Raw genomic sequence first — 27817 nt, 5'->3', positions numbered from 1 at the left:
CATAATAAGCATACATCCAAGTACAATGAGGTAACGTGTAGGCGTAATACAGTTAAGTAATATATATATAAAGTGACTCATTCTATTTTATTTTATAGGTGTAAGGCAGAGTGACTAGTGACTCTAGTCATTTGCCCTAGTGAGTGTTCATCTTAACTCCCATGTATCCCTAGTTTCTGCTTAACATTTGAACATGCTCATCAGGTTACATTGTTTCAATTCCATGAATATAACCAAGGTTTTATTCAGGGTGTAGATGTTATTCTGTTTCCAAGTCACAAAAAAAAAAAAACAAAAAAAAAACTCTGCAGTAGGAAAACATAACTCATCTAAATTCAGATTTATTAGCTTGTTTTACAATTAATGGCATCTTCGAGTACAATGTCCTGATGAATTGAAAAACTTTACATGGTCTGCTTTCGCAAATAATGTGATTATTCTCCACACTTCAGAGGTGTTTTTCCACAGCAGCAGTCCTTAACCTACAGATCCCTTGAGTATCATCAGAAGGAAAATATCCTCATAAATGTGTTTCTGAAGACAGACTGTATGTTTTTGTCAACAAGGAACCTCGTGCTTTTGTTTCGTGGAAAATATTCCAGCCAGGGTAAGCTTCCAGTAAGAGTATTCTCCGTGGGTGGAGTTTTCTGGATTATTCTGCCAATTGTAACCCAGTCCTATTGGCATGGTCCTGCCAATCGTGGGAGGGGTTAGGACTTAAGGGTGGTTGTGCTCACTTGTCCATGTGGTGTGTCTGACGTTTTTGTCATGAAGACAAAGACAGGACAAGACTGATACCTATTCCTGCAGTTCTACACCGTAACGCTGTTGAATTATTTACTTTGTTTCTATGAGGATGTACAACACAACAAATACAGTCAGTATGTGTAGAGTTTGTGCTCTGCTGAATGCATTGACATGATCAAGCTGCAATTTTAGAAGCTTAGTCAGCATTTTATTTGTCTAATATCTGCTTATCCCTTTATCATCAATCTTGCATTTTGGGGATATTTACAGAGTATACCTTTAGACCTTTGGTCTCTCTTTGCAGCTGCTCTGCACACAGTTAGCAGTGTGCATCTTTTGCTTAATTCGTAGGGGTTTATGCCCTTGCTTTAGCAGCTCTTTCTTCTGCTGTATGTTTTTCATAAATTATTTGAATGTTTTGTTCTACATTTATGTTAAAGCACTCAGCGTTAGATTTTGCACTTTGTAACATTTTACAATTCCTTGCAGGGTTATAATGCAGCAGTGTGTATGAGTGCACATCACCGGGGATAAAAGCGGCAGCCAAATAAATAATAAAAGCTTGGGCTGAAGTCTTTGACGTACTTTGCAGAAACGGAAATATTGAAAAGAGCCAAGACTGGAGGGGTGAATCGTTTGGGTTCCCTCACCTTGTCGTCAAGGCCTGGGTGGAAATTCATGCAGTCTGGCCTGTACTGCAAATATGGCCTGGCTGCTTTGCTCACTAGGGTGTCTCCTGGGGGGCATTACTCTGGGCTCTTAACTCCAGTAGGATAAAGGCATAAAACTGTGGACAGAAGTGCCATCCAGTGTGGGCGATTATTGAGGTCAGGCAGAAATGGTTGATCTTGTCTTCCAGGGTTCAGTGGCTCAGCACAAACCATGCTAGGTTCCCTGACTGTAAAAGAGGAGACGGGCTGGCGAAACAAACATGAGCACTCCTTAGTATTCAGGATGATGGACGCCACATAGATTACAAAAGAATGTTTTCAAAAAAGCAAAGGAAAGAGATGGTCTAAGCTTGAAATATTACATAATTCTAGAGACACGTCTGCTTTAAAGGCCAGCACAGCTTGTTTCAAATGCCAGCTCTATTGATAGGATAATTACCCCAGCCCAATTGTTCTTGTCCAGGGCACTGACGCTTTGTTGAAATTGTCAAAGTGGGTTCCTGTGTAGCTCAGTAGTGGTAGTTAATAATAATAATAATAATTTAAAAATGTTTCATTATTATGCTGTGATTTCTTAAAATCCCTGATAATTAAACTTCAGTTTAATGCAACGATTAAATAGTTTCATGTCATTTAAAAAGGAGCATGCCTGAGTTTATATATGTATTTTTTTGCTTTGTTTTATTACAATCACCCAGCAAAGGAAACAGCGGTGTAACCTGAAGCTGTGTTTCATTGTATTGGAAGTCCAGTAGTTCTGGGTTACTTTATTGACAGCTTGGTTTGACAAGCCATGAATTACTGACAGCCTTAACAGTATTTGGCCGCTCGTACTGTCAAGAGACTTAAAGAAACACGAAAACTACATTATCAGCGCTGTTTTTGATTTTCAAGTTAAGCTGTTTTTCTTTCTCTTTAGAGGAACTGTTTCTTATCCTTTGCCATTTTTATATCCTTGAACCATTGCATTTGGCCATGGCTCTTATTCTAGAGTATTCCTCCCCTCCCCAAAAAATATTAACCTGCACGTTGCTTGCTGGAGTTAGAGAAAAATAATAATGTCAGCATGCTTTGGCTTTAGAAATACAAAAGTGCAAAACTGGGTCTTCATTGCTGATTTTATGCCAATGCTGAATGCTGTTCCCTCTAAAAGTGAAGTAATTTTCCTTTACTCTGGTATACTTGGAGGGCATTTATCTGAACTTTAATAGGTATGTTAGATGATGGGTTGATATGATGGATGGTTCAAGGCTCATGTAGTTTGAGCAAGATGCTAAGAACATCAAGGTCTAGGTAATGATTGGTAATTATGATAATGGTGGCTGAAGATGATATTGATAAAATAGGAGGTGCATTTATAACAGGTCTGGTCATGATATTAGATTTTTTTTCTCTTTTTCTTTCTTTCTTTCTTTTTTAAGGACCTCAATTGGTGTTTTGAATGTAAATTTAAATATGTAGTGCCAGGGAATGTGTAGATCAAATTGACTCAATAGAAATAATACAAATAAAAACAATATCAAATATTTAAAAAAATAATATGCTTTATTGTACTACCGGGGAAAATTTCTAATTTAAACTGGTGATGTTAAAATAGGCAAGGAAAACAACTAGCCATTTTAAAAGGTACAAGTGGAGTTACCTTCACACAGACACAACAGTTTTTCACGAAGCACAGAGTTCTCAGAATTCAGTACAAATGCTTGTATTTTAAGTTTTTATAAGAGACAGAAAATTACAAGGGTAATTCTTAAGCAGCTTTTCAGGCACTCCCTCTGTACCTGTATTTCGAAAAAATCCCTCTTTTAAAATTATTTGAAGTACTTATTTGTTTACAGGGTTGTATTTTCACATGTGCTTGCTTACTAAAATACATAAGTTTGCTATTCATTTGCCAGCTGTGTGTTTATTTAACTGGAGTTAGACATTAACACATTTTTCCAACAATTAGTTCACACTTTAGGGCTAAAAATGTGTAGTTTATTCTGTCTCCAGTTTTCACAAAGGACAGTGTTTACATTCATTGCTCCTTTAAAGTGCTGATACATATTTCATACTTGTTAATTATGCAATGGAATAAAAGTCTGCCAATGAATCAAGAAACAAATGCTACCGCCCCTTTATGACTGATGAATCTGGATGTATATTAATAGATTTTTTTTCTCTCTTTTGTGGCTGAAATTTAAACCAGCTTACTGTTTTTAGCCCTCTTCAACTTTGATTTGCTGACAGCTCAAGGTGACAGAGCGCTGAGTCTTTGTGCTCATACTGTATGGTGTATATGAGTTTGAACTCTTTCAGCAGCTCATTTAAGAATGTCTTTGGAATTATTATTTCCAAATTCCCTTCAACTGGTGTTATGGTGATGGGCTTTGATCAGATAAATATGGTGTGAATTATTATTAACTTATTGATTGTTCTGCCTTTAACTGACCTTGAATGCACAATCTCTTTAATGTAGAGATGACTGTAATTATCAAACATAAAAACATCTTTCACTTCCTGGAACTGAGTCTCTGTCAACAGAATTTTTATGAGAAAATATTTGCAAATTCAAGATGAGTTCACAAGACCCAAGCATCCCAGCTGACGAGTTCATAATTCACTCTTGACTTTGATGAAAATCCTGTTAAAATGTCAGCTCTGAAAAAGATATAGCAGTCCTTTTCAAGAGACCAGTCCAGCAGGTTTTATAGTTCTCTTTAAATCGTCACCTGCATTAGACCTAGGGAAGGGATGAAATGTCTTCAGTTTAATTAATAACTATGCAGAAGGGGGGGAAGCTCGTTAACAGCTTCAGAAGCAGATTATGAAGTAAGAATACAGTACAAACACTTTACTAAAACCTTTTGCAAGTTTGTGTTGAGATGAAATTCAGTATTTAGTTGAGGCAAAGACCCCATATCAAATCTGTGGGCCTCTGACAGCAAGAACTCTCCTAAAGCACCCAGTACTGGCCTATAGACTATATTATCTGATAGCACATACAGAAGCTGCAAACAGAATTGATCTTAATGAACCACTATGCTTTTTGGTACAGTGTATTTGTAATACTTTCTCTGCTGCCCTGTCACAGTCTGGCCAGATTTCTGAATATTTATCAGACTTATATCCACCCACTCTTCTTCATTACTGCCCTGAAATATAATGTTGGGGACATAAGACTTCTAAAACATGTTGATGGACTTTTCTGAACTCTCCTGCTACTTTGCTATACTTACCGACTTCACGGTTCATTTTCAGTCCGTAATCATGGAAACAAGCAGGCTGTCCAGCTGGCCTTCATCAATCCAGTTCTGGCCTTCATTCGATTGCATTTTTCTCTTACAATTTGTACCCAAATCACGTGTGCCTTCACAAGCTAGCACCGCTCTTTTGTTATGTTGTCATTTGCTCTTGCAGCCAAGGTTCTGTTTTCCTGTCCGTCTTTTGTCTAACAACTTTAGCAAAATAAAATGACCTTCCCTGCCAACAATGAGATCATTTTACCTTAAGAGATCCCACTCCCATAGTTTCAGATGTGCAGGCACAGAGAAGTCACAGATGCATTCATCTGGCTTAGAAAATGGGCAAGTCTTAAGTCAATAAGTGTAAAGATAAATAACGAAATAATGGTTCTGTAGAGACTTATTCATTACCTGACTGCCATCTCAGAAATGGTACATGGGATTTGAAAACAGTGATATTACTAAAATAGTAACATGACTTAAGACTCGTCTGGAGTTCCTTGGGGAGGAGCTAAAGTCCTTGGGGAGACTCCAGATCTATAGACCAAGTACTGTTATAAGTTTACAATCTAAGTGTAAATGTACAATGTGTCTTTCTTTTTGTTTAACTGGGAGGCAGATTTAACATTAGTCTGCCGTGGGGACCTTTTATACTGTTGGGCCCTCATTGTGCATTTCTCTACACATAGAAGCCGTCCATTATAATGCCATGTCATAGAGTTTGTCTATATTTACTAAAGGTAAAACTCTACTAGTTTTTCTTCCTGTACTACAGAAAACAGGGGCAGTCAAAAGCATGAGTCAAAAATTCTTCCCTGTGGTTACTTGTGAGAAGATTTTTGTATTTTCTTTCACAGCGCTGTCCAAAACAAATGGAAAGTGAGGCGTTTAACTGTGAAGTCAAAAAATAAATCTGCTCAGAGAATCCCTTCAACTCTTCGACTGCTGAGAGCACATGTGTACATCAGATGGCATGTGTTCCCGTTTTTGAAAGCTGACATTTGGTATGCTGCTCTTTTTAGTGCTTATCGTCCACTTTTATGGATTCAAACAGCATTTGATTTACTTATAATGTCTTTGATTGTCGGCGTTACCCTCTGTTTGAAAAGTAGTCATCAGCTTAAGCACATTCACATTGCTTGGACATTTCTTGTGGGATTCCTTTTTGGAAACCTTCTTCTGCAGCTGTGATTTTAACCTCTGATATATTTGTTTTTAATGAACTACATTCTTGCACTCAATGAAAACAAGATCAAACAAACCAAAATGCATTTTTGGGAGCACACTGCAGTGTTGCTTTCTTTGAGACCTTTTGACGGTGACAGTGACAATGACTGAAATATCTACAGATCACTCACCTGTATTATCGTAACTTGCAGGTGAACTGTACCAACATAGCTTTTCAGTCTCACTGGTCCAAAGAAGCAAACACATGAAATCCAATGTGTGGAAATGTTAACTTCAGTGATGTTTTCCCCCATATATTATAAGATCATTGTGGTTAAAAGCCATTTTTAGATCTTCCATGACTTACTAAGTCTTGCTAAGGGCAGAACTGAGTAGTGTGTAATTCAGTTGTTCTAATCTACAAAAATATAGACATACAAGCACGGCAGCTCCGTTTTATTGTATAGGAATTTCGTGCTTATCCCATTAGGCAGGGTTTGGTTGTTTCTAAGACCTGGAGACATTTTTTAATGAAACTTTTGACAACACAAGGAAGTTAATTATATGCATGATCATTTTCAATGTATTCAGCAGTTCTGGGTGGGCTCAATAATACAAGCAGCAAAGAGCATGCTTTTGTCATCAGTTATTTTGAAAAAGTATTTTGAAGGTGCTCTAGTGAAATGCTTGGCCAAAGTGATCTTCCCTTTTTATTTAAGACTTAAAGCTTTGTGAGGAATGCCATGTAAAGTTCGTGAAAACAAGGTCTCGGGGAACAAAATATCAGCTATTGGAGCTAGATGGCACCTCTTTTTTTTGTATGAATGTGAGTCAAACTTTATAAAAATAAACCTGCTTGTGTGTTTAGCAGGGCTTTCCATGTATGGAATGTAGGAGAAGGTGCTCTAGTGAAATGTTTCTAGTATTCAGCTTGTTGTATTATCATTTACTGTAGACAAATAAAGGCACTATTATTCTGGGCTGCCAAATCTGAATTCCAAGTTATCATTCTTCACTGGATTAAGCACCCAGCCTAAGCCACAGACACCCTCAACCTGAATGCAATCCATTTGGATTTGTAACAGGTTAAAACCACATTATGGTGTGAACAGTAACAAGAACATGGCATGCACCATCTTTAAACAGTTGACGCCACAAGTTGTGATGTACAGTATACCGTTATACTTTGGGGAATGTATTTGCTCTTGAAAGAGATTATTCTTGGATGTCAATCATTTTCAGTCAGTTAATTTCTGTTCAGTGACCAATCCTCACAGTTACAATGCTGAGCTAAAGACCATTTTGTGAATACCTTGTATCAGAGCTACTATGGATTAGTTATATACCATCATCGCGATATATTATTTAAGAGAGTAATTCGTTTTCCCCTGAAAGAGAAATTTTTATTTTGTTGGCATTGAAGATGGATAGTGTGTTCAATACCAGTCAATTTCGTTAGAAAGGTTCAAGGATTCGTTAAACCAGTCATGGGCACAGACCTGTAATGGAAAAACAAAGAACTTATTCAGAGAAAGTTTCACATTTCCACATTTAATGTATTTTGGTTTGTCTGTAATGTAGAAGGCTGCACAACTGATGTGAAAATGAGAATTAGACTGGCATTTAGTTTTATGACAGGGCCTGGAGTTTTTCAGTTTACTACAGAACATCAGTCATTAAAAACGGTCCTGGGAGTGTTAGAGCGCTTTTGTTTTTAGGAACCTTTTTACACCACTGGCCGATTTATAGTAAGTTACAGTTGATGACCTTTAAATCATAGGTTGGTTGAGATCACTATAATTTTACAATCCTTCCTCTTTATGAAAAATAAAACTAAATCTACATACGATTTTTTACCATTGCCATTTAAGTGAATAAACTAATACTGGAAAACCCACTGGGAACCATTATTGATTTGCTCATTCAAGTAAAAGTTGAAAGAGCAACATCTTGATATTTTCTTTTGGGTCTTCTGTTTCAGACTAAATAAATTGAATTGATTATATATTGTGTACATTCTGTAATAGCTTCTGGGAGGTTACATATTACACCGTCTCCTTTGGTATACACAATTCCTTTGTATTTTGTTACCAGTTTCTTGTCACAATTGTCAGCTTTGTTGCTCTGCGACATCACATTCCCCGCAATTGGATGTGCAGACACACAGAGACTTCAAGAAATTATTAATGCATTTACCACATGTGCTCACAGTTTACAATGAGTTTTCTGGCAAAAAATGAACCTGATTTATTGAAACACAAGATGCTGATGTGACAGTGTGCTTTTAATTTGCAGAGGAGAAAAGTTCAACAGCATTTTCTATCTTCTTTCTAACTGGAATTGTCCTTCATCTACGATGGTGGGCCATCCTGGCTTTTCTTTCTTTTCTTTTTTTCTTTTCTTTTTTTTATGTCTTTATATGTTTACTGTTGTTCATTTCTTATTGATCTTCCTGGAGTCCAAATAATTAAAAAGCTGGAAATATACAAAATAATCAAATCCCTCCACTGAATGCTACATAGCCAAGAGTACCTACTCTTTTGTAACTAGTACCAGGAGATCAGTAGTCAAAATGGCTGAGAACTAGAATGTGAATATGAATGTGATGCAATCATTATGATCAGATTGAAATGATCAGAATAATGTGGCCACATCCATTTATTTTTGGTGGCTTTAGAATAGTAGTTTTGAAATAAAATTTAAAGAATATTACAATAAAAAATATTTAAATTAAAATGTAATTCATTGGAATCTCTACCCTACTACCTAGACAATCTATTACTGTTCTTATTATTACCTTTTTTCTTCTTTGAAATAGTTTTTAAGTTTCATTATAGAGCTCAGGCCATACTGCATTGTTAACATTCAAATGCTTTCAGCCCCTTGCCAATGTACCACAAATCATTTTTTACTGATCAGCACTTCTATTGTTCTGTCGGCATATAGGTTTGTAATTATCCTCAGTAACTCGGGGGCTTTTCTTGTAAAAGGGGTTTCAAACCACTTTTGGCTTTCTGAACTGATTTTACATTACAAAGGACCATGGGAACTGAAAGACTTCCAGCTTCCTAAGCCTGACAGAAACTCAACCATTCTAAGTTATTGCGTCTTTGTTTACTTAAGTTATTTGAGAAACAACTTTTCCAACGGTCCTTACTTTCAAAGAGCATTGGAGGGACTACTCCATGTTCAAAGCATAACAATCAAATGTAGCTAGTAATCCCTACAGTTCCTCCTTGAAGACTCCTGCAACATAGAGTTTAAATAAAATGTATATGAAGTCAGTACTACCAGCATTATATAATAGACTTTTTTTGAAAGCATCAATAGAAATATTCAAAAAAATATAATGAGAAAGAAAATGTTGTATAGAGCAAACAAAAGAGATAGAGGAGAAACAAAATACAAATAATATATAGAACTGCAAAGAGATGTTGAGAGGAATCAGGCAAACAAAGAGGGAAACAGAACGAAACATAGCTATTGGAGCTAAAACAAATGCGAAGAGTTTTTTTCAATTCTATAACAGCAAGAGGTCAATAAAGGAGGAAGTGGAACAGCTAAAATCTAAAAATGGAAGTAACTTAGACAACGAACAATGTTTGGCAAATGTTCTAAATAAGTATTTTAGATTAGTTTTTTATAAAAGAAAGAAACAGATAACATACCACGGGTTAACAATCAGTCCAGTCAAAGGAACTAAACAGACTAGCAGAATTTAAAATGAACAAATCACCTTAGCCAGATGGCATATTTCCAAAAGTACTTAAATTATGGAAATTGTTTATAGGCTGCTAACTAAATTATTCAAATTGACACTAAGAACAGGGGATGTGCCAACTGATTGGAAAACTGCAAATGTCATACCAATCCACAAGAATGGGGACAAAACTGAGCCAAGACATTACAGTCTCACTTGTATTACCTGTAAAAGTTTGGAAAAAAATATTACACAGACAATAGAGGAGCATCTTAATGAAAACCATATCAAATCATGTCTTACTAATTTATTCTAGTTTTTTGAACATGCAGCTGCAGCTGTAGATCACGTGAAAGCATATGATATGATATACTTAGATTTCCAGAAAGCTTTTGACAAGGTTCTGCACCAAAGACCGATCCTCAAATTTGAAGCTGTAGGCATTCAGGGTAATGTAAGTAGATGGATTATGAACTGGTTGATGTATAGGAAACAGAGGGTGTCGATTACAGGAGTCGCTTCTAACTGGAGTGAGGTTGTTAGTGGAGATCCACAGGGATCAGTACTAGGGCCTTTGCTTTTTCTAATCTATATTAATGATCTGGACTCTGGGATTGTTAGCAAACTTGTCAAATTTGCAGATGATACTAAAATAGGTGGCTCAGCAGATACAATCTCGGCAGCACAGGCTATTCAAAGGGACTTGGATAATATTCAGTTGTGGGCCATCAGCTGGCAGATGAAATTCAGTGTGGACAAGTGCAAGGTATTACATGCAGGTAAGAAAAATGCCCACCATTTTTCCCAATCAGCCATAACATTATGACCACTGACAGGTGAAGTGAATAACACTGATAATCTCATTATCATGGTACCCGTCAGTGGGTGGGATATATTAGGCAGCAAGTGAACATTTTGTCCTCAAAGTTGATGTGTTAGAAGCATGAAAAATGGGCAAGTGTAAGGATCTGAGCGACTTTGACAAGGGCCCCACCTCGCAACTTACAGGACTTAAAGGATCTGCTGCTAACGTCTTGGTGCCAGATACCACAGCACACCTTCAGAGGTCTAGTGGAGTCCATGACTCAATGGATCAGGTCTGTTTTGGTGGCAAAAGGGGGACCTACACAATATTAGGCAGGTGGTCATAATGTTATGACTGATCGGTGTAAGGCATAGAACTGGAAGAAGTAACGCATGAGAAAGACCTAGGAGTCTATGTGGACTCCTCACTTTCTCCATCCAAACAATGTGGGGAAGCAATAAAAAAGGCAAACAGGATGTTAGGGTATATTGTCAAAAGTGTAGAATTGAGAGCAAGGGCAGTAATGTTCAGACTGTACAATGCACTAGTTAGAGCTCATCTGGATACTGTGTACAGTTCTGGGCTCCACACTTCAAGAAAGATATCGCTGCTCTAGAGGCAGTTCAGAGGAGAGCAACCAGACTTATTCCAGGTTTGAAGGGAAAGTCCTACTGAGAGACTGAGAGAACTGAACCTTTTCACCCTGGAACAGAGGAGACTACATGGAGACTTGATTCAAGTCTTCAAAAGCATGAAAGGCATCGACTACATCAAACCAGAGGAGCTTTTCCAGATCAGCAGGGACACACGCACCCGGGGACACAAATGGAAATTGGGTTTCAAGGCATTCAAGACAGAAATCAGGAGACACTTCTTTACACAGAGAGTTGTCACAATCTGGAACAAACTCCCCAGACTGGATGTGATACTTGGATCACTTAGTTATTAATGGACAGCAAATGAGCACGATGGGTTGAATAGCCTCCTCTCGTTTGTAAACTTTGATAAGATTGATAAATGTAAAGCTATTTTTATGGCATCAGTGCTTGTCCCAATGCCGTTGAGTTATAAGTTGAGTTGAGCTGTGATTTTCAGTTAATAACACATTAATCTATTCCAAAGTAAATGATATCTAATTAGCCAGGATGTATTGATTTATCCTTATTTATCCCACATCGCAATCTAATGGAGGGTCTGTATTTTAAAAGGTAAAAGGGTTATCAGTTGTAGCAAAAGTATCTAAGGCCTATTTTGTTCTGAAAATCACCACAGGATCAATGGTGTTTATGGTACCTCTGTCACTCTGAATTGATTTTAGCTGCACCTTCCCTAAAAGCATGCTACTAAAGCTCATTCAATCAATGTTATAGAGACCCTCTTAGAACAAATAACTCATTACTATTCTCTTAATGCTGTGATTCTGATCATTCACATCACCTGTCATCCTGTTTCCTTAACTATAAGAGTTATTCTTGCTTTAGTTTCTTTGTTTTTCCAGACAATAACACGTCAGGTTTTAAAATGGTGGCAAGTAAAGACCTTATTCAGGCAGAATGAACCCCAGCTCCAAGGCATTCCAAGGATGAGCATTGCTATGAATTATAGTCAGATACCCTTCTAAGGATGTCTGGGTTTGTTTGTTAAGGAAGTTGTGCTTTCTGTTAAAAATCTTAATCTGTTTTGTCACAGAGGTGTCAAACCCCTTTTAAGACAAACAAACCCTAAATAAATGAAGTTATTCCTGCAGCAGTGGAATTAAGTTGGCAGGAAAGAGTTCCCCTTAACAATAAACTGAACCAATCAACTGAACCAGACAATTATATGGTTTACAAGGTGTGATCCCTTTCAGTCACTTCACACCATTCAGTTGTGCATTTTTTTCCTTTGCATTGAAGAGTAATTTCCAGATTCTTTTTTTTATGAAGGAAAGGCTAGCCTCTTTATTATTTTGTCACCATTGCTGTCCAAACCAATAAAGGGCTTTTATGAAGTGAACCTGAAAGAATATAGTGCTGTCGTTTCTGAGCGGCTGAATTAGCTTAAGAAGTCCACTGACATTCAACTGCATGCACACAGAGGGCAGTGATGTGTTCTGTCCAGAGTCGAACAGGCAACGCATGACATTTCAGAGAGATTTACTAGGTACAAGAACAGAACATGCTGCAACCATGTGAAAACCAAATTTAGATGGAGGTCCTAATTGCTGTGGATTTGTAAATTGCACCATCAGCGACTGAAGCCACATCAAAGTTTAGGTCATAGTGAAGTTATCATAGAAAATGCCATTGGTGTTCTTTATCTTTCCAACACTTTTATCTAGCTGGCTGTTTTTTTTTTCTCTCATCTGTATCAAACTCGGCTAATAAACAGGTCTCCGTACAACACTCAGAAGCTGTCCTGTTCAGTTGTTACCCAACAGAACTGTCAGTGAAACATGATTTTCAGTTCTGTTTTCTTAGCAGAAGTGGTCTCTTTGCCAAATATGAAAAAACTGTCATTACAAGTCCCCCTTAAATGTATATAGTGCTTTTCATTACACCAAAGAAGATCCAAAGTACTCTTCAATAGATGCCAAGCCAAACAAAAGGACTTTGTAAATTGAAGTGCACGTGGATTTACCAAAACCAGCATCCTGGTTTAGGTGGATCAAGTACCCCAACTCTTGTAGGTCCCTGAAGGCCTGGATTAGCACTAAGCCTTCGGCTGTTAGGGTCTTGTGCTGACAAGGGAATTAGTTCATATGGTACTTCACTGAATTTCTCTGCCTGCTGGCACAGAAGATGCACTGCATTGAATTGCAGGAGAAGGAATTGCATTTGTTTACGGTCTGCATGAAAACATTGGTTTCAGGGCCACAGAAGCAATCAGAGTCGTGCTTTTTCTTTTTTTCTTTTTTGCTGTAGTCTTTAATAATGCAGAAGTACAAATTGTCTCTAGTGTATATGCAGCACATTTCTTTCTTTCCCTTTGTTTTGTCTGAATCATTGGGATTTTCTGTACAATTTTATTAAATATGTTTTGTAAGGGCTGAGCAGTCAGAACATTCAAGGCACATTTCCAAAAACAAGTTTTTTAATTTTTTCTGTTTTTTGTATTTCTAAGCAGCCTTAGGATGTGAAACATTTGGAAACTGACAAGGTGTACCAGCATAAGAATAACAAGGCATTCAAAAGCAGTCTTCTTGTAATACCTTTCAACTTACATTTTTCATAACTTGCTTGTAAGTCTTTGTCACAACCCTGATATAAATTATTCTCAAAGGTCACATTGAATCTTTATCAAAAATTAAAACTCCCAATCTTAGTGATCTTTGAACAAATGTGTCCATGTCATGCATTACATTTTATGTCAAATACCCTGCAAAATGTTAATATAGGTATCACAAAACATTTTTTCAACTTGTGATCGAAATGACCTTTCGAACTTGTGCACTCCAGAGTACCAAGAAAGTAGTATGCGTGGCAGCTTTCATTTACACGTGATCTCTAACAATCAGCTCTGGATACATTGAAGATGTATGTTTTATCATTTTCCTCCATTACTGTCAAAGGACAATTAGCATATCCCTATGAAAAATGAATGAGTATAAAAATCCATAGGGTGAGGGTGCCCTGTATGATGCATCTTGTAAAAAATCAGCAGTATCCCTGGCAACTTAGACCGTGTTGGGAAGGCCATACAAAACCGATACTAAAACCCAAACAGACTCCTGGGAAAAATAACAACAACAACAGAAAGAATACAGTGTAGGTTGATAGACATCTATTTCTGTAGCTAACTAAAACACTGAACTGGAACCAGAATCAAACAATAGAACATATTGTTTCTTTCTCCCTTTTTTATTTATTACTGATAGACCTATTTTTATTATCTTGTTTCTTGACCCCAGCATTTTAACCTGAATATAGCAGTGATATTTCTGAATTGCAAGGGTGTGTGCTCTGCAAATATGCACAATAAAAAGTACATAACCTATATTGAAGAGAAAATTACAAGAGTTACATTTTGGTTTGGCCTAAGGGTTAGAATGCCCAGTAAACGTAGACTTCCATCTGGTTTGGGGTTGGGCTTGTAGCTTGTAGTTCACTAACACACATGTAGTTGCAGATTCAGCGTAGCTTCATACGATGGTGTTAGCTACTGTTGGGGTTCTGGCTATTTTTAAGGGGAATAACGAATAACATCTTATTGGTGTGATACAATGCTGCATAGTGACAATTTGTTCATTTTTGTACTGCAATACAGTACACACTTTTTGTTTTAAATAAAAACAAAACAAAATAATAAGTGAGCTCAGGTTAATAAAGATACCTTATCAGGCCCATATCAGACTTTTCAGATTGGGTCAGTTCTTGAAGCCATTATGTCATTTGACAGCTGTTGGTCCTGCAGAACGAGAGGGTGTTCTAATTTCCATTACAACTGAAATCCATTACCTAATTGGACCAATTATTGATTTCATTAATCAAAATAAGAATAGTGTTTACTCACTGATTGATGACCCACCTAAAGCTATAGAGCTCTCAAGAACCAGGATTATATATATATATATATATATATATATATATATATATATATATATGCGGGGCATGTGACATGTAAGTCCAGGAATCAGGGTTTAAAGCTGGTGACAAACCCCCACAAAATGAAAGAGCCTTTAAAATGGCTATAATACAATGCATAAAGCTTTGCCCAGGTTTGGGCATGAACCAGGGGTGTTGCTAAACGCTATTTAGTGGGGCTTCAGCCCCCCTATATTTTGTGTCAGCCGCCCTAAAAATATTATAATCAAAGAACTAGGAAGCAACGCCACGGAGACACCGTCAACACCCCTCCTAACAGACAAAACACCATTATCAAGCCCCCTGTAACTTGCAGATGCGAAATGCCACTGGTTGTTTACTAACACGATTCTTGTAACCCAAACTTTGTTCTGCCCAATACTCTGTTTCCCCAATAAAACACTACATGAAACACTAAATGAAGTCCAGTTCAGAAGGGGTGGTCTCATGGGGGGGTCTTGTACTTGTTCATGGTCGATGTTCAGTCCTAGGTCAGTTATACAATTTGTTTTCTCAGCACAAAACACAGTCTGTAATTCATAGAGTTTAAGTATAATATTCACAATACTTTCTTGATCAGAAGCAGTCCTAATGTACCCCTCAGTTACCAGGCAATAAGAGAGAGGGAGTTTTCCTTTTTACACATAGCATCCAATTACACCCCGCAGTGTTTCACATCTTCCCCCTACAACCTTCAGCCCCGTAGCAGGGGTTTTGGGAGGTAGAAGCCCACAGAGCATGAGAATGAGACGGGGCATCTGCATTTCCATGTCGTGTGCCCTTCAAGTGCATACATGGAAAACTTAAACGGCTCCAGACCAAGAAACCATCAAGTCACTCGAGCATTTGCATCTTTGTGCTGTGACATCCAAGTCAATGGTGCATGGTCTGTAGCCAATGTAAATATTCTTCCACAGACATAATATTTGAATGACTCCAGTGCCCACTTGATGACTAAGCATTCCTTTTTGACTGTGGTGAATTTCACTTCTTGGGGCAAAACAGTTTGCAGCTGAGATAGAAGATGTGGTGCTCTTCTCTGTAGATCTCTTGAAAGACAACAGCCCCCAGACCCGTTTCAGACACGTCTATCTGCACAGTCATAGGTGCGTTGAAGTTAACAGCCTGAGGAACCAGCCAGTGGCAGTGCTTTCTTTAGTGTGACCTCGCTGGAGAATTCAGGCAGCATAGGCTAGTCTGTGATAGGACACTGCCTCGAAATGTGCCCTATTACTCCATAGTGATGGCATCTCAAAGAAGCTTCTGGAGTCCAGCTTCCCTTGTTGATCTGGTTTTGGTCTTGTTTTTGCTCCATCCCCGCCATGCAATGAGTCCGTAGTCACCTGATGCCACTTCACCAGGTCCAGGAGCTCATCAGCACTATGAGGACCCTGGCTGATGGTCTTTTTCATTTTGTAGGGAAGAGCCTGGAGATAGCAGTCAACCACCATCCTTTTGAATTCTCCAGAGGCCCCCTGTGTGCCCAGCTGTAACCACTTGTGGGTGAGGTGGATGAGGTTAAACATTTGCTGTCAGGGTGGTGCGGTCGCAGAGAAAGTCCAGGTATGAAACCTCTGTGCCTGTACGAACATAGCTTCTCTGAGGTGGAGATGACATTGTGTTTAGACATCTTTGTCAGAAAGGAAGGGCCCTAGGTTGCTTTCCTTCTCTGGTCCCACCATCATGTTGTCGGCGAGTTTTACGAAACTCTGTAGTTCAGAGTCAGTCTTGGGATCAGGGTTGAAAGCTGCTAGCAAACCTCTCAGGTTGGGCACATGTTCTAGCTTTCGTTCTGCATTGTAATCATGTGGGGCTAAGGCACTTGAGATCCACTTGAATTTGAAGTCAAATTAATGCAATAGCAAGGATAAGTTGATATATATATTTTTAAAGCCATTTTCATATATTTTAATAAAGTAAAGCCAAATAAAGTATACACTGCTATGTGGGTATCTGTCAACTTAATGGTAGTGTGAAATTAAATATAAGAGAAACGAATGTGTCTATGCATCTCCTTGAGTATGGAATTTAAATCTCAGATTATAAGCAATGCATTACATGTGATTGTGTTTCAAATGAACATATGTTCTGATAACCTTTGTTGGAATAAAAAAAAACAATTAGAGATGCGGGTGAATTCTGAGATGGGATGACTTTGTACAATTCAAATATTAGTAAAAACAAGTAAAAAAAAAATAGCAGACGAGTGTAAACGAACAAAAAACATATACCTTGTATTTCAGAATGGTTTGTTCTTTCTTATATTGGGCTTGTTACCATGTGATAACTCCAGCAGAGGGACATTTTTTATTTGCAGCATACATAGCATCTTTCTTTAAAATGGATGCTTTAATAATGTAAGGCTTCAGGTAATCCTTGGACAAACTGGAATGAAATGTACATTTGGCTCAAAATACAATAATTGAAATGTAGGTATTTGTTTGGAAATGTGAACTTGCTCAATGGGCAATGATCAGATTATAATATATCTACTATGTCTACTGTAATTAAATCAAATATTATGATATAAAAAATATTTCAGTTTGTATGCTACCTTTACAGTGCAAGTGTTGAGATGATGTTAATAGAGATTTATTGCCACATTTTAACTTCTTCCACTCATTAAATTTCTTCCCACAATAAATGTATATTGAAGAGGTTACTACAGTGCTTTTTAGAAGAAACATTGCACCCAATGCAAATCAACAAGTGAAATATTTTCCTGAACATATATTTTGTGTTGCTATGACAACAGCTTAGAAAGATCTCTGTCTTCATCTTATATGCTGTATTATAAAGAAATGCATGAGATATGTCATTGAAAATGTTTTTCTGACTGAAGAAGAAATCAAATAGTGGAGCACTTCACAATCTGCAAAGGGAAGTGGCTAAGTAATGACATTGTGATTTTAGGACTGATTTATAAGATTGTATCAATTATGAAAATGTGTGCCTTTATTACTGTAAAGATCCTTCAAGTCTCATATTTGGTTATCATTATGTGGATGTTGTGCCATCAAGATCATTTAAACACTTAGACAGCAGACATGAAGCAGGCAATAAATGAATGAAAAACTAAATGCTGAGCAATGTACAGGAAACTGAGAGAGACTCCAAAAATATGTCATCAACACTACTACCTGCACTGAAATGTTATTTAGGACAGCAGTAATAGAAATATATAACACTGATTCCAGAATCTGAATTGCAGAATTGCTTGACATATTTGTCTGAATTTAACCCTGGTTTCAAAGCTCACAAGACAATGAATGGTGCAGTTAGCTAATTTATGTATACAAATCATAGAAAGGGTTGGTCCAGTAAGGTATTTTTAGGACAAAGGTGGAAAGATGAATTACATTGCCATGGATTCTAATATTTCACTCTACAATACTGTGTGGGCAGTGTGACAGAGGCTACAGGAGTACAGTGTGAAAGGGTACCTGTAGTAAAAATGAACAAATGGCTAACATGGTCAAATATACCATTACAATGATGATACCCTGCTGCACTACACTATCAACACCGGGGAGTTGATGTGGCACGGGTGCTGTGACATCACATTGGCTATGCTATATGAGTGTAGGGGAATCCCTTGTAAACAAAGCATTTTTCAGTGTTTTCACCTTGATGTAAGTAATTATGGAATCTGACAGAACTACCCAGATACAGTTGAGGGATATATGTATGAAGGCAAATGACCCATGTTCAGTTGAGAAGAGTTTGGCGACCAGTGACTCAGATTCTGATGGAGAATCAACACCTGGGTGTCATCATGGCCGTTTCCATGAGCAAATATTTGCCAATATGTCAGCACACTTGACAATTTGTTTTCACAGAAAAAGAGGGAATATCGGGTTATGCATGACTTGTTGACAGAATCGTGACTGGAATTGTCACTGGCGTGGTTATTTGATCATTTTAGCCCTTGTGACTTTTGACTACAGGTACATTTTAAAGCATTTAATTTACTTTGCAACATATGTGGCCTTGAGTGATGACTAGTATTCAGACACTTGCATGGATATACACTCACCTAAAGGATTATTAGGAACACCATACTAATACTGTGTTTGACCCCCTTTCGCCTTCAGAACTGCCTTAATTCTACGTGGCATTGATTCAACAAGGTGCTGAAAGCATTCTTTAGAAATGTTGGCCCATATTGATAGGATAGCATCTTGCAGTTGATGGAGATTTGTGGGATGCACATCCAGGGCACGAAGCTCCCGTTCCACCACATCCCAAAGATGCTCTATTGGGTTGAGATCTGGTGACTGTGGGGGCCAGTTTAGTACAGTGAACTCATTGTCATGTTCAAGAAACCAATTTGAAATGATTCGACCTTTGTGACATGGTGCATTATCCTGCTGGAAGTAGCCATCAGAGGATGGGTACATGGTGGTCATAAAGGGATGGACATGGTCAGAAACAATGCTCAGGTAGGCCGTGGCATTTAAACGATGCCCAATTGGCACTAAGGGGCCTAAAGTGTGCCAAGAAAACATCCCCCACACCATTACACCACCACCACCAGCCTGCACAGTGGTAACAAGGCATGATGGATCCATGTTCTCATTCTGTTTACGCCAAATTCTGACTCTACCATCTGAATGTCTCAACAGAAATCGAGACTCATCAGACCAGGCAACATTTTTCCAGTCTTCAACTGTCCAATTTTGGTGAGCTTGTGCAAATTTTAGCCTCTTTTTCCTATTTGTAGTGGAGATGAGTGGTACCCGGTGGGGTCTTCTGCTGTTGTAGCCCATCCGCCTCAAGGTTGTACGTGTTGTGGCTTCACAAATGCTTTGCTGCATACCTCGGTTGTAACGAGTGCTTATTTCAGTCAAAGTTGCTCTTCTATCAGCTTGAATCAGTCGGCCCATTCTCCTCTGACCTCTAGCATCAACAAGGCATTTTCGCCCACAGGACTGCCGCATACTGGATGTTTTTCCCTTTTCACACCATTCTTTGTAAACCCTAGAAATGGTTGTGCGTGAAAATCCCAGTAACTGAGCAGATTGTGAAATACTCAGACCGGCCCGTCTGGCACCAGCAACCATGCCACGCTCAAAATTGCTTAAATCACCTTTCTTTCCCATTCAGACATTCAGTTTGGAGTTCAGGAGATTGTCTTGACCAGGACCACACCCCTAAATGCATTGAAGCAACTGCCATGTGATTGGTTGGTTAGATAATTGCATTAATGAGAAATTGAACAGGTGTTCCTAATACTCCTTTAGGTGAATGTATATAAGCTATGTAAAATATGCATTGCCCTTAACAGCATTTTATTTATTGCTGTAAGGCAAATGTATTCAGATTAATTGTATTGGTATACATATCTTCTTTTGCTTCATACATAGCCAATAAGAAACTGCTACTGTACATTCAGAGACGTGCTGATGATTATTAAAAAAACAAATTGTTTTTGTATTGCTAACTGTCAGTTAGCATTCATACCTCTTTAAATTGTTAAATTCATGCATGTTTTATTCATATTTTTTTAGAGTCTGGGATCTACAAGCAGATACGAAACACGGAAAAAGTAAGTCATTTCTTTTCATTTGATTTTAAACTGACTACTAAGTTAGAAAAATAAAACACTCCATTAAGCATGTCTTTGCTTTCAGTTTCATTTGACAGGATCATTAACATTTCATAAACCATGGTGACAAATGTCTCTGTATTTCTTGCCAAGATGTGCCATTCACAGCCGTCAGTTTTCCTTTTTATTGTTTTATTTTTCAATTGTTAATTTGCTATGGCCTGATAATCGTATTCAATTAAAAATTAAAAAATCAGCCTCAATTGGAAGCTTATAGGTTAGCATTGAACTATTGAAAAATTAGTCATGTGTCCAATAGGTTTACAAGCCTGACAACATCAATAATGACAAGTGTTATTAATTTCCCTGTTACATTTTTCTACTCCTGTCATTATGTTCAGATTTAATGCTGTAAGTAACAAACAAAATCTCCCCCCCCCAAGTCTGTATAATGAGATCTTTTCAACAATGATGCAACTATGGTTTGTTTATGAATGTCTATGCATGTAAATTATAATTATTTTTGAGCTTTAATTACGACGTACACTAATAACATTTTATGGAGTTGTCTCTACTTTTGCAACAGTATTAAGATTGAGTTTTTTCAGATGTTTCTTTTGACTATTGCATTTCCTTTTCTTGGTGAAGTTTCCCCAAGTAAAAGATTACACTATTAATTGTGTAATAAGATTAATGACTAAACTCAATAACTGGAATTACCTTTTTGCTGATAATAACATATAGAGAGAAGGTGGATGTTTCTTTGATTTAATATGTTTGTAGCTTATTCCTGTGGTTGTGTTTATCAGTGTCATTCACTGATAAATGCAAACAGTCATGAATTTAAACAAGGACTGCTTCATAAACAAGGAGTAAAACTATCTAAAACACTGTTTAACCAATGAAGCAGATGTGTTTATTTCTATATACCTGTTTTTTAGTTTTTTTTAGTACATACAAAAAAAAAATACAATTTTATGTACTGAGGTCCGAGTCAAGCTTACATGCTTAGTCAAGGCTGTTTTGTGAACCTAGCTGCAGTGATCATGTGGAGTCAAAGTCTCAAAGGGACTATGAAGATGATTTAATGCAAATGTTTAAATCATTGCCATCACAGAAAAATCGTCATGTTCCGTTGATTTCGGGACAGCGGTCAATGATGGCAGGGGGGGGAAATGCTGATATTGAAGACATTGTAATAGACTTTAGTTATCGAATGGTCATCATCAAACTATAAAACATGTAAATATTTTATATTGTATTACCATATTGGAATACAAATGTGTTTTTTGGAGTGGGTGGGGTGGGGGGTTGTAACAATCAACTATCAGATCTTTGCTGAAATTGTGTCACTGACACCCCCTAATGGTTAGTGAAAAAACATGTATTTTTCCCCATTCATTGCTGCACTTACCAATCCTTAAGTTTACTATATATAACTGCATATTCTGTTATAATGATTGCCTTGGATGTGCTTCCAGGATAATGTAAAGATCTTTTATGTATCTTCTGTATTATAAGAGGTTAAATTCAATTTCCATGTGTATTTCTTCCCATTATGGAACTCCGTATTAGTAGTAATTCATTCAGGATCGGTTCTGTCCTGTTCTGTAGTTTTTCTGGTTCAGTTAATGGAAATGCTTTTAATGCTTTTCAAATAACAATAGCTTCTGCAGTTACTTCTCAAGACGATATGAGAGCAAATTACATGGGGAAAATCTACCCCTGTATCATATTTAGCAGTATACCAATGGACAGAAATGATGCAAATTTGCTTTCCCACTGCAGTTCCTGGTATGAACATATATGGGACTTGTTTTTTTGTTTGTTTGTTTGTTTGTTGCTGTTTTCTCAGACAACTAGCAAAAATAAAATAAATCTCTGTAAAAGTCAGTACACAAGTAAATATATGTACATGATTATCTGTCCTCATGTACTGCACCCAGCAAGGTTAGCTTTAGGTATTTATTAATTTACCTGTCCTCCCATCAAGGGTCGAAATCAGATGTCTCTAATTAGCTTTATTAAATCAAGAAGCAACCATTTTCACTTGTGCCCGTCTCTCCTTGGTTTAATTAAACGACTTCGATTAGTTGTCGCCGTTGCGGTTCTCTTTCATGTTTTAACAGACTGCAACAGGTTCAAAGAGAGGTGTTTGCGTCACTGACTCCACTTAAACACGGTGACAGGCAAAACAGCATCCTTTCAAACCCTAAGAACTTATTGAGGAACAGACTAATATACACTTAAAAGAGTAAAGATAACCAGGTTTCTGAAGACGCTGCTTCAGTTGTGATCTTACAAGAGATGGAAGACATGAACACAAAGAGGCTTTCAAAGTATCACTGCTCATTTAGTATTTTAACTATTATTATTATGTATTTGTTCTCTTCTTCAGGAACACACATTGGGAAAGGCATTGGAACTAAGATTAGATATTAGCTTTTGGCTGGGGAAAAAAGTATATATTTAGCATGAAGAATAATGTAGAGTTATGGTGTCCAACCATCAAAATCTCTGACAGAACTGCACCCAGTCATGTGTACTTTATATTCTTAGCCTTAGATGCAATCTAGTAATCTGATTATAATGATTCAAAGCTGTAGCCGGCTTGTCTTCAGGATTTGATTGTGTTCATCTCTTTTCTTTTCTTACTTTCTGAAGGCCTTTCCAGTTTTCAGCATCTTTAAAGTATTTGTAAATAATTAAGAGAAACATGAATTCAGATGTGTGGTGTTCAATTGCTGTTAGTCATTTCTTAATTATTAATATATATCAAATATTTAAAGTAATAATGCAATGCTGTATTCCCCAGCTACTGTTGTTTCTGTATCCATGTGTATTCTGAAATGTACATCAATGTTAGATTGTTTGTTGTGTTTTCTCCACAACATTTTGCTCTTAATAACAACTGATAATTTGGCTGCTGGTAAATGTATCCCTTGTCAGATACACTTACATCTGTTGCATTTCAGTTTCCATTCATCGGTGCTTAGTCACATAATGAGTCCATTAACCTTGTCAAAGAAATGAACAATTAAGGGCAATAATCAAACCAGATTAATCCTGAAGTGTGACTGTTTTCATTAAATGTTTTTGTGTTTTACAGCAAAACAAAACACATAGAATCATGCATGTAAAAGTCAGTTGTTATTTCAGACAGACTTCTTCCTTGGTAGATTTGAGAGCAAGCATATCTGTAAAATGTCTCCATCCTGTCTATATTGGCCTAGTTCATAATTATTTTCTGGTCGGCAAATATAAACCTCTTTCATGTTATACACCAGCCAACAAACTGGACATGTGTCTCAGACTGTCTGGTCTGAAACACAATATTAAAGTTGTGTGCCATCTTGCACAATTCAAAGCTGTATTGTTTTTATACAAAAACATACACTCTCTGATTGTACATAAGGACTCCCATGTTTTCTTCAGTAGTCTGTATTGTAGCTTGTTTCATGTAGTATATTACGTATTATAGTGAAACAGAGCATCCCGAAGGTGATGTCTGAAACAGTACAGACTGGTGTGCCGCAAAGTATGATAATGCATTACAGTGTTCACTGACATGCTCTCAATATAAAAACTCTGCAAACATTCAAACAAATGTTAAGTGCATAATGTGATAGTTTGCATGTTAAATTATAATTTAGTAGGTAGGCCCAAAGTCCTTTTGAAAGACTCAGGCTGGGATTAAATCAAAACTTTGACCCACCTTATTTATTTTTAGTAAGATGCTGCTTTCTTCTAATCAGAAATGTAACCGCTATGATGTACAGGTTTGTAGTTTGCTATTAGCGGATGGGTCAAAGCTTTGATTTAATCCGGCCCTCAGTCAAGCCTTTGCACTATTGCTTTTTAATATTTTGAAGATAAAATAATTGCTTCCTTCTAACCTTTGAAGAAGAATAGAAAACAATAGAAGGTAATGGTAGAAATTTGAGAGAGTGCATTTGAAACTTATATTAATATTTTTTTCATTACATTTTACTTGAGTCAAGAAAGGAAATATCTGGAAAATGTTTAAAAGAGCAAAAGCTTGAGCTATTAAAATATTCTGGCAGTAATCAAGCTGAAGTAAAGTAACCTCTGAGCATTCATATATTGTAGTCTGCTGCTGTTAACTAATTGTGTGCTATATTTAATCAGGATGACATTGCTGAACATCAAGCACAGAGCTTTCAGCAAAGTTTCATTTCAGCTGAATTGGAGCAGAAGAATTTCCTCCTATAAAATTGTAACTGCCAAGAATACATTTCTTAAAAATACAGAAGCAGATCAATCAGTCTCAACAATACTGAAGGATTTGAACACCAAAAAGGTGCTGATATACAGCAATATAGCAATATAGTATTATAGCTTTCTAAACCAGATTGGCTTGGCTTTCTTTTAGTGATAGATGCTTATGAATTGATTTTTAACCTGAGATGGAAACAAAATAAAAAGGGAACAGTCTTTCTGTCTTTGGTTTTGATCCACCTGTAGACCTTCATGGGAGAAAATGCATATAGATGATTTCACATTTTGTATGAGTTGAAAACATTCCTACATATTCCGAGAAAGCAATTTGTTTTATAATATAACACTACATTTAAAAAAAAAATCAGGGCAAAGAGTGCTCAAATAATTAACAGGCTGAGAAGGAATGGTGTATTATTTGAACAAATTACTCCACCATAAAATACATTTGAATTACAAATAGGCCAATAAGTTCTTGGTGGTTCCAATGAAAAACGGAAGCTGATAAATATTTTAGTAGAAGTGTAATCCAAGCAAGTGCCTTTTTTATTAAAGCAATAAAAAAATAAATATCCACAGATCACATTACAGCAATGAAATATGTCAGAAGATTGCGGTGTTGGGGAATACGATTTTCTATACCTACTTGCAACAATTTCCAGGGTATTTAATAAAAAAAAGAAAAGAAAACCTAGCTAGTTACTTTAAGCCTGGAGCAGGTTTATTTAAACACAAAAATGATTGGCTAATATGCATTGCTGCAATCCTTTAGTAAGCAATGGGTGATGGTACAGTGAGGGGAAAAAGTATTTGATTTTGTACGTTTGCCCACTGACAAAGAAATGATCAGTCTATAATTTTAATGGTAGGTGTATTTTAACAGTGAGAGACAGAATAACAACAACAAAATCCAGAAAAACGCATTTCAAAAAAGTTATAAATTGATTTGCATGTTTATGAGTGAAATAAGTATTTGATCCCCTATCAATCAGCAAGATTTCTGGCTCCCAGGTGTCTTTTATACACTGTAAGATCCTTCAGTTTAGCCATCTGGCAAATTTGCGATAGTAATCTTAACTATTGTTTTGGCCTTTTCTATGAGGTGTTTTGAATACTCTTCAAAATATGGTTTTTGAAGACATGGTAAAACTCAGAGCTTCAAAAATCATGTTTCTTACATAGATGTAAAACATATTTGTTTCTATTCTTTGGTTCAAACCAGGATTTGTTATCTTAGTCAGAAGTACAGATAGAGCTGGATACAGCGCTGTCTTTTATACAGGTGTTTTTAATTACTGACATGATTTAGTTGGGGTTTTTAACTGTTTAGTTTTCCAGATCGACACAAGTGCTTTCATTTTCTGGAAAACACAGGCAGTGGTTATACTGTGCCAAGAATGCATGTACAGATGCAGCCAAAAAAAGTCTCATAGATGCTGGGAAACTGAAAAAAATTGCCCTGAATGCATTTTCTAATTTTCCTAACTGCACTGTAAAAATGAACACCCTGTTAATATGAAAAAGTGTGTACCCAATTTTCTGGTTCATGGGTTGTAATAATTCCTGTATTTTAAGTACAAATGTAATGTAATAATATTTTTCTGCTGTGTTCAACCAAACATTAGAGGGAATGGATTATCTTTTTTTGTGTGCTGGTTTAACACAATGAAATGCATCTAGTCATTTCAGGAACAGAATATTTACTTCAATCTCTGTTGTGTTCTTAGCAGGGTTGTGTGCATTTCTGTTTAAAAAAAAGGCTAACCCATAAAATGAATTACCAATCAGTGCCCATGTTATATCTGATTGATTATGTGGTGGCTTGTTGTTCCCTCTTGCATCTTGAATTTCAACGCGAGCTAGAAAAATACACATCCTGCCACCTCTAAATATGCACTCCCCTCTTTCATTCAGTCCTGCACACAATGATTGTATTAAAATGATGTATTATTTTTATTTGCAATGAAATGTTAGTTCCACAACAGTAATTTGAATCAGATGGAGATACCTGCAGTCTGGATTTTAGGAGCCCTTGACAGCCATTAAAAAAATGGTAATGACTGGGTTGCCATGGAGATTAATTCTCAGGGAAGCAGTACAAGTCCTATTAAGAAAATAACCAAGTTGTTAGGTGGACTGGTTACATTTGCTTTACTTCTAGAGATGCTTTGTACTGTAGTTCATATTTTATACGGCTCATGTATACTAATCAGGTTTTAATTTATTATTGTTTTGGTTTTCCTTTAGTGCATTATCTGAGAATCCAAGAAGAGTATTTGGTGGTTTAATGTGAAAACCCTATGATGTGTCATATCAATACATCATCACTACTTAAACCACCTCTAAAATCTTTGTGAACAAGGACGTTTAAGCCAAGTTATTATAAAATACAAAATCTGAACTATAGTTAAGCCTATAAAATATTGGTAATGGTAATATTGGCCTTTATAAAATAATAAAATCTTAACTATCCTTAAATATTGAAGTTGAAGACCACAATGAGTGTATACATAGTTGATTTAGAAGGTTAATTCCCTCAGTGCCCTGCCTGTGACAGTATTTATGACACAGTGAGAACCCTTTTCAGCAGCTCATATTCTCCTGTTAAAAAGAACAAAAAAGGGAGAGGCCGAGATCTTAAGACTTGAAGACGGCTTCCCTGGCATCCAGCTGTTTGTTTAAACAGTCTCCCTTGACCCATACTCATTTGTCACAGTGTACTAGTACCTGCTGTTTTACTGTCTCAGGCTCCTGTGCTAAAGGGATTGACAGAGCTAGGCTCCGAAGCCTTTCGGTGGGACAGTAAATAAGCAAAGTTTGACCTTGCTGGCCGCAACTGTATCTGTTGTGCTGCTGATCAAAGGGAAAGGAAAAGAGACAGATCCCCTGTGGGGGGGTGGGGTGGGGGGGTACGGTCGTCTCTGAAAACAGGGGATCAGAATGGGAAATTGGATTTGAATTACTGCTGTAGTTCTAGGAAGCAGGAGGCGCAGTCAGTCTAAAACATGCAACAGATCTCATCTCCCAAATGGGATGCCATGAGTCTAAACAGCCCTTTTTTCTAATGTTGGGTCTGTGTTGTCACTTCATATTTTAATGTCTCGTTCCCCTTTTGATAACCCTTGGCCAAGCTTCTTAACTTCTCAAGCTA

The 27817-nt window shown here is 37.0% G+C and overlaps 1 protein-coding gene across 1 annotated transcript in view; it reads left to right on the top strand.

The window, feature by feature from the left end:
* LOC136750576 (ankyrin repeat and fibronectin type-III domain-containing protein 1-like) overlaps positions 1–27817 on the top strand; it is a 124587-nt gene that overhangs the window by 78296 nt on the left and 18474 nt on the right. Inside the window, exon 7 of the mRNA XM_066705715.1 lies at positions 20390–20427. Within this exon, the coding sequence (XP_066561812.1) occupies positions 20390–20427 (38 nt within the window). The remainder of the gene's footprint in view (positions 1–20389; positions 20428–27817) is intronic.

The sequence above is a fragment of the Amia ocellicauda genome, chromosome 5, assembly GCF_036373705.1.
Source record: "Amia ocellicauda isolate fAmiCal2 chromosome 5, fAmiCal2.hap1, whole genome shotgun sequence".
In the NCBI taxonomy this organism is placed as follows: Eukaryota; Metazoa; Chordata; class Actinopteri; order Amiiformes; family Amiidae; genus Amia; species Amia ocellicauda.
This window is presented reverse-complemented; position numbering and strand designations above follow the sequence as displayed.